Source organism: Olea europaea, chromosome 18 (assembly GCF_002742605.1).
Source record: "Olea europaea var. sylvestris chromosome 18, O_europaea_v1, whole genome shotgun sequence".
Lineage (NCBI taxonomy): Eukaryota > Viridiplantae > Streptophyta > Magnoliopsida > Lamiales > Oleaceae > Olea > Olea europaea.
Window position 1 is genome coordinate 20,811,618 of NC_036254.1, and position 9,915 is coordinate 20,821,532.

A 9,915-nucleotide genomic window follows, 5' to 3' on the forward strand; every position below is an offset into this window, starting at 1 on the left:
AAATCGCAGCTTATGCCTTCAAGGGTACAGGGTGGAAGACTACTTGTACACTTGCACTTATCCAAAAATTAAATCCATATTTCAGGATTCGAACCCTTGACGCAGCAGCCTCAAGCAAAGTTGGATTTCTCCACCCTCCTTTTTTACCACTTGGAGATGTGCCCGGGGGCTATGTGTGAGGTTATTAACTTCGACTGTTGTAGTTGCAATATCATTATTTTAATATCTCAAATTTATTCCATCAAACGATCCGAGACCCCGCAAAAGTGTTTTGTCTTGAAATAGCAATGGGAGCCCACACCTTCTACATTACTTTCAAACTGCAAAATTTGTTGCATCATGGTACGCTGATGCTCTAGAGATTTGTTCCCACACCATTAAATGTTCTAGAACCCACAGCTCCTTTACAAGTAGAAAAAACCAGTCTACTCCGTAGATAACGCTACTTTCTGCTTCAACTACTTTTAACATTTTCTTGGGTGTGTGTCTGAAGGCTAGTTATGGAAGGAGAAGAAGAGCAAAAATGGGAGCAAGAGGAGGTGGAAGAAGAAGAGGAGAAGTCTACACTGCAGGTAAGGAAATCAAGAACTGAAATTGAAGTGGGCATTAATGGGAGTTCTGAGAATAATGGGCATGAAATTCTGCCTAAGAATGGAGCTGAAAATGGTAAGTCAACTGTTAAAGATGAACAAATACTGGAGGAATTTGATGCGATTCTAGAAGAGGAAATTGTGAAGGAAAAATCAGACAACAGTGTTTACTATGATAAAGATGAAGGTACAAAATCTTAATAATATAATATTGGTTGTTTGTTTTCTTACATTCTGGGACTGTTTAATTGGTTTCTCAATCTTTGTTTAATTAACACTGTGGTGTGGAGAGAAGTGGTGGCCCATAAAAGGATTCTTAAGCCCACACCATGGCTAATCCTTACCCTACCTGTCTGAAAAATGAGATAATAAGGGACAAACTTTCTTTTCCTTACTTAATAATTCATTTTGTCTTTGTATATATACCATTATCTTTATTTAATTGATTTGGGAAGGGTAATTAACATTCGCAAGCGTGGGAGCGAATCATGCTCTCTAATTTCTCACTTGAGGTGATTTCTTGGAAACGTTCCATTGTTTTTACCAGTTTTCTTGGAATGTCATCCTCCGTGCATTACAATCATTTTAGTTGTTCGATAATTTCTTATGGAATCTTTTGCATAAATTGATTGAGCAAGTAAAATATTTGTGAAAGACTTCATTTGAAGCACCGACAATGTTGAATTGTTGTGCAGTTAGTGAAAGAAAATCACAATTCACAGAGAGTGAGGTATATGTGCTGAGGTAATTGTTGTCAGTTTATAATAAAGTTAAAGAGTAGATCTGAGAGGTCAAAATTGCCTTGCCCGAACACTAAAACCCTTTGAAAGCCTATGGGACTGAGTTTTAAGCTCGACCCTATCTGAGAGTGCTTCACATTTGTACAGTGAAGTTCTGTATTGAGTAATACAAAATATTGAAACTCCTGATTTCATAAGAAAGACCACCAGCATTTCAGTATTTCTTATCTAATATAAGCTTCTATTCATAAGAGATGCAATCTCTGTTGAATAATCAGCAGTTGACGGAACCCAACCTGGTTTGTTGCAGTTAATAAGGATCTGGTTGCATTAGATCTTCTAGTTGATCTAGTAACAATATTGAAAAGGATTCAGGTAGTTTACCCAAGATTTATCAGCAACTTGACTTGGTTTCTTGTTGCTGCTAATCTAAGTTAAATTAAGGCCATGTTTGAGCCACATTTTTAAAAAAAAATACATTTTTAAACAGTGATTTGACATTATTTCAACTACACATTCTTCGATAAAATAATATTACACGCAAATCCAAAATTTTTCTTTATTTTTCTAAGCACACATTTCCCGTCAATACACTATTCAAAAATGTATTTTAAGGAAAATAATGTGGCTCAAACAAGGGCTAAGTATGAAATTTTTCTGTTGCTGTTATAATGGTGGTTGTTGAATTTGACTTGTGGAAGTTCTTCTTGACGTGTCTCTTCCTTATTACTTTGTATCTAGCATATCTCTGAATAAAAATAAGAAAAAGGTGGTTGGGGGGGGGGGGATTCGTTCTGCTGGCACTCTCCCATTTTTGCTTACAAGTAAAGACCAACAATCGACATGGTGGACCTTTTGGACAGTTACTTCAATTAGTTACATGTGAATTAGGCGCTAATAGCAATTGCGATAATTGCAGTCACTTCTCTTTTCTGTAATTGAAGGAATATGGAAGTGTCGAATCTGCTATTGGACCTACCAAAGTGGAAGTTTCTGTGCTGACAGTATTCAGAACCATAATGGGCACTTGCATAAGCTGATGAATGACAAAATTTCAACCAATTCAGTTGTGATAACTGAAGGTCAGTAGACATTACAGTTGATAGAAGCAATTGAAATTATCAGAATCTACTATTTTTTCACATTAATTGAAAAATTATGCATAAAAGAAATTAGGCAGCATGCTACTAAAAGCTTCTTGTTTCAAATTATGTCTATGCTTTGCGTCTAGTATTTCAATTTAAAGATGTTGGCTATTCTACTTCCGAGCTGAATGGAGTAGCAGAAATAGATTCACGTAGTCTTCGATCCAAATTAATTGAAAATAACACTTTGTTTGGGCGCCATTTTATTGTGATTTCGGGAGAAAATGTACTTTGAAATGGTATTTTTTGGAAAAAGTGTGCTTAAAAGTTAAGAAAAAGTTTTGGGTTTACGTGTAATATTATTTTATGGATTAATGTTGAAAATGAGTTTTGGAAAAATGTATTTTGGAACAAACGGAGCCCAAACAGGGTTTAGTTTGTTGTTCTCACTTTTGTGCTTGTGAGAAGACACTAGTACATAAGGATGGACTATGGTTTCTCGATTGGTTCTGGCTAATGGTATGGTTGTTTTGCTGTTCACATCCACCTTCTGGATGTCCTAGTAGAGGATTGATGTAGGAAATTTACTCCTCTGACTTGTTTTCTTTTTCTTATCGTTTTCAGTCTCTTCCTTGGTCTGCAAGTTAATGGCCACACAGTTTTCCAAATTGATTATTGCATTGTACTGTAGATTTGCTGCTGCAGTTTCACATTTAACCATAAGTTTAGCACTAAGGGGTTTAATTGGCATATGATTTCAGGTGTTGAATTTACTTCTACTTATTCTGGACAACAACAAATCAAGAAAACTCCTCAGCATGATGTATTAGACATCTCGTCACAGAAAATTGTAGCTCAAAATAATTCTACTTCCACAGTAAACAGTCAACGTGAAGGAGATCTTGAGGATAATATTTTGTCAATTTCAAGTCTTCCATCTTCTGAATTTTCATATGAAGACTACAACAAAAAAAGTGAGCCTTCAAAAGAGATAGAAAGTGCAGAAATTGACCTGACTACTGGGGATGAACTGAGAGTGACGGAATTAGATGTCGAAGGGATAATACAGAAGCAGGCCACACATGATTTATACTGTCCTAATTGCAATTCTTGTATCACTGGAAGGGTTATTCTTCGTAAAAGAAAACGCTATATTCAAGTTTCCGATGAAGAGGCTAAGCGTAACGGACTAGAAAGTGAAGCCAACTTCAAGGTGGTTACTGGCATCGTGCAGGAAACCCTGGATCAAGTTTGTCCTACTGCTAATATTGATGTAGATGTTGCTCCCACACCAAATGCGGATGATAATGATCGTGGTAGAGAGCCTGAAATATTCAGATGCTTATCATGCTTCAGTTTTTTCATTCCAACAAGTAAGAATTTTCAGTGTTGACTAAATTATACAGTACGATGGAGGAGATCTTAGGGCATGTTTGATGCATGATACTTGATCAAACTATACACTACGATGGAGGAGATTTTGAATTATTTTTCTTCCTTAGTTGTGCTCAATCCTATCTAGTACTAAGTATGAAGCACGTCTTTATATTTACTATATTTTTTAGATCAGATATCGCAGATGCCCCCTTTCAGATAATTTTTTTTATTTTAAGAGTGAAGCAGTATATAGATGGTATCATATAATTCAACGATTTCTTCCTCCTCTTAATAGCCTTTATTAAACAACTTTTTTCTTACTACTTATTTCCAGTATCTGGAATTAACTTTGTAGTGAAAGATAGTATCATATAATTCATTCAGAAAGTTTATTTTTCTTTTGAGCGTTCAGGGAATGGGTTTAAGCTGTTTGGTAGATTTGGAGAGAAAAGCTTGAAAGAGAACATCCAGGATGTACAAGTACCAATTGTGAAAAAGAACTGGTTTGCCACCGTTTTTGCATCAAATAGGCCGGAAACATCAGTTGAACAAGGTAATTTCTATATAACCTAGTCAACTGTCTAAATCAAGTTGCTACTAAGTCCCTGTCTGGGAGCAGTTTTTGGGAAGAAAATCAATTTTTGTGTCAACTCATGGGACTCACGCATGTTAAAGATAAAGATGCTGTGCCATTTTTCTATTTACTGTACATGACTTACAAATATTCGAGAAGTCCATAATGCCTCTTTATGCAACTGAGGGAGGAAATGCATTCACAACTAGTGGGTATAGTACTTTTCTGAAAGGAGTCAGATTACATGAATAAACAAATGATATTTTATTGTGCCAAATGGTCATATTTTTCCTTTTAATTCTAGTTTAATTGGTCCCAAACGGCTAAATCTTTGTGGTGCATTTGAAGTTTTGATGTTCCCTATTCTATAGGATATCCACAGAATTATGGTATTTGCTTATAATCTTTGCTGGGCAGCTGGAATATGCATCGATGTAGAAAATGTCATTTATTATTTGATTGGAATTACTGTACGGTATGTGGGCAAACTTAGTTATTGAAGTATCGATTGGAAAGTTCACTAGTATGAAGATGGTAAAGCTTTTTCATGGAGCTCAGTTTGGAGATTTATTCCAATTCATGCACAAATACCCATTTGGCCAACCCATTTGGCCAACTTAATATACAGTTGTAATAACCTCATGCCAAAGATTAATGACCAGCTAACTAATGCTATCCATTACAGATGGGACCCACCGACAAAGTCCCTCAAAGTTGGCCAATAATTTGGTTTCTAATTATCTGTAATACCCATTAAACAATCCATTCAATTCCAATTGAAATGACTTCGTCTGAGCTGTATAGCTTGTTTGACATGGAGGACCAGAAAGCGATGAACATTCATAAGAAAGAGAAATAAGCTGAAGTCTTGCTATTGTAGTGTCCACCTGTCTATATGCACAGCAAACATGCATTATGTTAAATTCTAAAAAGATATATCCGAATTGAATAGTACTTTGTTTCTACAACACAAAAGATGCTGTTGTGCAGGAAGTAGACTTGGACAAGACATGGGAAAAGGTGACGTTGGACTTATGGATGATCAACTTAGTGAATCCTCATCGGCTCAAAAAGCATCTACACCAGCTTGTGTTTCTGAAGAACATGTAGATACTACTGAGAACAACAAATCTATGGAAGGTAATGCTAAGATTGTATCTTCTCCAAGGCAAGGACCTGTAACGGGTGTAATTGGTGCAGGAGATAACTTTGCAATGCCGCAGAAGAAAGGCATAGGTACCACATGCTACCATTTCCTTCGAAGCTGAAATATGATCTTATAAAATGCAAATTTTTTGGGGCCTTGAGGAAGTATGCAGAACCTGTTTTCCAATGTTATTACTGATCATATTTTCAAGATTGTTTTTTCTCCTCCCATGTCTCCTTTTTCTTGATGTAATTTTATTTCATGATTGTGTCTTCTTTATATAAAGACAATTCTTTAGTGTGAGTGGGACCTGACAGTTGCCCAAACATCTTCTTTAAAACCCTTGTGCACTGGTGTAACAGATTCCATGGTGAATCACTTGGAAGTATTGACCAGTGATCAATTGAAACAATCGAAGTTATCCAAGGAAGTTCAAGCCAACAATGAAAGAGATCTATCAGTAACAAGAACTCCTGACGTGACACAATCCACTAATGGTGAATCTGTTGAGAATGGTACCTTATTTTCTCCAAACGATGGATTAAAATTACTGATTTCTTCAACTGAGGAATCGGTGACTATTGAGAAATCAGAGAATGACCAAATGCCCAATTTGATAACAGAAACAGGAAGTGCAGGTAGATAATTCTATCCAGCCCTTTCAAAATTTAAAAAAGATGCTTTTTTCCTTTCATAATCTTGGAGGCATTGCGATTTGAATTGTTCATTCCCTAATTTTAGTTTTCTCCAGCACAAAGATTTGGTTATAAAACTTGAAAACAAATCTATAAAATTAACTTCTACATATCATTTTCATTCGAGTAATCGATGCATAACCAATGTTTCATCTGCTGATGAGGATTTTGTCTTGTCGTCGTCAACAAAAATTTCAGTGCTTGCAGAATCAGGTACAGATAGCAAAATGGACGTATCAGTAGATAATCCACATGAATTTGAGAAACATGTTGGGGCTGCATTTCTGACTGGATCTGTAGTTGAAACCAGAAATGCAAATTTTACAAGTAGTGAAAATGGTATATGATCAGTCTTCTTGTCAGTTCTCTATTAAATATGTGATGTGATATTCCCAACTGCACATCGTATTCAAAGAACAATACTGCATGAGTTAATGTTTGTTGCTTTATATGTTTTATATAGGTAATTATCGCACATAGAATACAGTGAAAATATGTTCTTTTACCTCCTACTTGGCCACTACTTGAAGAGATGTTTACTATTTTTTGATAACTCGGTTGTCTACATAGATTTTTGGGTATTCGGTAGTCAGATAATTCATCGATGTCTAAAATTCAAGAAGATTACCATCTCATTTATTGTGTGTCTTCCGTTTCATACTGGCATCAGGAAAGTTAAGGTTTCTATCTTAATCTACTGACTGGCTTATTTTTACATACTCTATAATCCTTGTTTTTAGACGCCGATAATTTATAGATGGATTATGTTGCCTTCAATTGACAGATAGAGCCTATCCCACTGAAGTTTCTGGGCATATTATTACTACAACCAAATTGGAAGTCCATATGGGGGAGTCACATAAGGTTAACAGCATATCATTGGTAAAAGATTCTCCTGTTATACTATGTAGACCAGCTGACATTGCAAAAGATATTAAGCAGGTAGCTGCAGAAAAAGATGGAGGTATGTAATAAATCTTCATATTAGTTTACTTTTCGTTATTGAATGAAATTAATCTACAACTTAGGACAGGTTATTTCTTGTCCTATCTCGTGTACCATTGTCTATAAACAAACAAGTGCTTCCTAAATATGATGCCATACTAGGGATGGCCGAAAACCGTGGTTAACCGAACGAAATAGGGCGAAAAAAAAACCGAACCGATGGCGCAATGGGGTGGATATGGTATTTGATTTTAATGCTCCGGTTCGGGACGGGAAGTGTATGGTATTTATGCCGTCATCCGCCCCGAACCTATTACCCGTTAAAAATAAAAAAATTAATTGGGCAATTGAGCTTTCCATTATTCTTTATATGATTTTGTCTAGCCCATTACCGACCCGCTAAGTCCAACTAATCTAACTTAGTAAACCTATATTCTACTACACACATATTAAATATATATGAAAATTGTTTGTTAAATTCAAATTTTGCATTTGAAAATTGAGATATTGTTTGCATTTTCATTTGGGATATTATTTGCTAAATTGGCTTAGTATTGTGTTTTTGTTTTCATTGATTTTTTTTTCCATAAATTGTTTGTTTTCCAATTTGACGGCTGGACATATAAAAAATAATTTATTTTCACGGCTATTAACTACCCAAACCGAGATATGAACCTAGCCGAACCAAACCAAATTACATGGTTTAGTATGGCCAAAAAATTGGTTGTTCGATGATAGTTTAGGCTGAACCGACCCTGAACCGAACCGTTGCCAACCCTATGCCATACCAAAGTGGTGGAAATTTAGAAAATGAAAGTTCACGGATTACCTTGCAGTAATTACTCGTAAAATAAAAATATCTTCTTAGGTCAGAACCAAGGTTGAGGCACAAGAAAACTCGCTCAAATAACACGGCATAAATTCTCCTCTTATGGGACTTCTTAAACCAGTAAAATAACTTCCTGCCTATGTCGATATATTGTCGTCTGCTCAGTTAGTTAATAGTACAACCTCATATTTTTGAAAAACATATTCATTGGTCTCACACTTATCCATCAAGTTTTCGTTGTGAAATTTTGATGCAGGCTTACATGCAGTTCTCACTATAGATGCGCCACCAGTAGAAGCAACTGCTTCCCAAAGTACACAAGATATAATCATTTCTGCAGAAACTGGGAGTGCACTGCATTCAGGGACTCAAATTTTTGTTGTTGATCGTGAAACTGAAACAAGAAAAGCTTATACAATTGAAGTGATTAAGAGCATAGTATACGGTGGACTAGCCGAGTCGATTACTAGTCTAAGCATTGTGTCATCTGCAGCTGGGGGTGATACTGCCACATGTAAGTGTACTTCAAATCTTTTTCGTCGACTGGTAAGTAATTTGTTCTCTCACAACATATTTGGTACCCAATATTCAACAGTGTTGCAAAGTATAATAAACTGGCAAAATTTTACCGGATTTCATTTATTATTCCTGTTAACTCATCCAATCTTAACCATGACTATGTTTCTGGTCGACCTTTCTTCATATCTGCAGTGAATGTTATAGCTCTGGGATTGGCTAATCTGATCGGCGGACTTTTCATCATTATTCACAATGTAAGTTGTAATTTGTTCGCCGATCACCCATCTACACATTACCCAATCAGACCCATACCAACAAAATTGCCATCTCTACCCTGCCCACGCTTTTTATGGCATGTTTAGTAAGATGGATCGGATAATGCAAAGAGTATAATAAGAGAGAAAGAAGCTAAAATCTTGTATTATTGTATGATTCAGTGCTAAATTGCATCTTATGTTTACTTGTACAATGAACAGCTTTGGGACCTAAAGAGCAACCGTGTAGAGCAAGTCTCCAATCAGATAAATGAGCAAGGAGATCGTTACAGAGAGCTGTTGGGTCGAAGAGAGAATTTCGTGCTTCATGCAGCCGTTGCAGTATTGTCATATTTCATATTCGGTTTAGTGCCTCCCCTGACCTATGGTTTCTCGTTTCTCAAGAGTGATGACAAAGAATTCAAGCTTTTAGCAGTTGCAGCTGCATCTCTTATATGCATTGTCATACTAGCCATCGGGAAGGCGTACTGTCAAAGACCCCAGAAGTCGTACATAAAAACAGTTGTACCCTACGTTATTTTGGGGCTCATGGTTTCAGGTGTTTCATATGCTGCTGGTATGTTGATAAAGAGACTCCTCGAGAAGCTCAGACTTTTCGAGTCTAGTTCAGTTGCTGAAACCACCCCAACACCCTTGTCATGGGCCTCTTACTGACTAATCTTCGGCTCATAATTTTGTTTGACTAGCTTTTTTCTTTTACGTAAGGCAGAGTTTGGTTTTTTTGGTGTGATGGTGGAAAAGTTGACAAATAAGTCACTTGAATAAAGGATGAATGAATCAAGGATTCATAATTCCTGTTAAATGATGATGTAGCTCGAAAATGATCATTGAAGGATATTGTAAGCATGTCGAATTGATCAATACAAGGAACTCAATTAAACTTTCAATCCCATAATTCAGAGTCGCTATCAGAAATCAGTCCGCAGGACAAAGTTCAAAAACTTGCGTGAAATGAAAACTGCATGGTAAAAAGTAGCTGAATCCACTTCCATTTATTACAACCTCATCAATAATCCAATCACAAACTCTTTCCATGGGATCACTGATCCACATATTGCCCCCGAGACTTTGTTACCAGTGTCTGCACCATGTTGGCGAAATTCCCCATAGCCATGATGATGAGAGGAATCTCAGGTAAA

General features: G+C 36.3%; 1 protein-coding gene across 5 annotated transcripts; it reads left to right on the forward strand.

Annotated features, from left to right (window-relative positions):
• The first annotated feature begins 227 nt into the window (after window positions 1-227).
• On the forward strand, window positions 228-9,671 carry LOC111367753 (membrane protein of ER body-like protein). Of its 5 annotated transcripts, none has more exons than XM_022988792.1 (11): window positions 230-777; window positions 2,275-2,412; window positions 3,177-3,788; window positions 4,205-4,345; window positions 5,357-5,602; window positions 5,876-6,151; window positions 6,416-6,547; window positions 6,993-7,172; window positions 8,239-8,496; window positions 8,694-8,755; window positions 8,978-9,671. In XM_022988792.1, exons 1-11 carry the CDS (start codon window positions 501-503, stop codon window positions 9,428-9,430), a joined length of 2,775 nt encoding a protein of 924 aa, XP_022844560.1. In that variant the 5' UTR covers window positions 230-500; the 3' UTR covers window positions 9,431-9,671. The 5 variants fall into 5 exon arrangements, with proteins under 5 accessions (XP_022844563.1, XP_022844560.1, XP_022844562.1 ...); XM_022988791.1 differs by having other exon boundaries at window positions 231-777; window positions 6,407-6,547; XM_022988795.1 differs by lacking the exon at window positions 8,978-9,671 and having other exon boundaries at window positions 228-777; window positions 6,407-6,547; window positions 8,239-8,528.
• The last annotated feature ends 244 nt before the right edge of the window (window positions 9,672-9,915 follow it).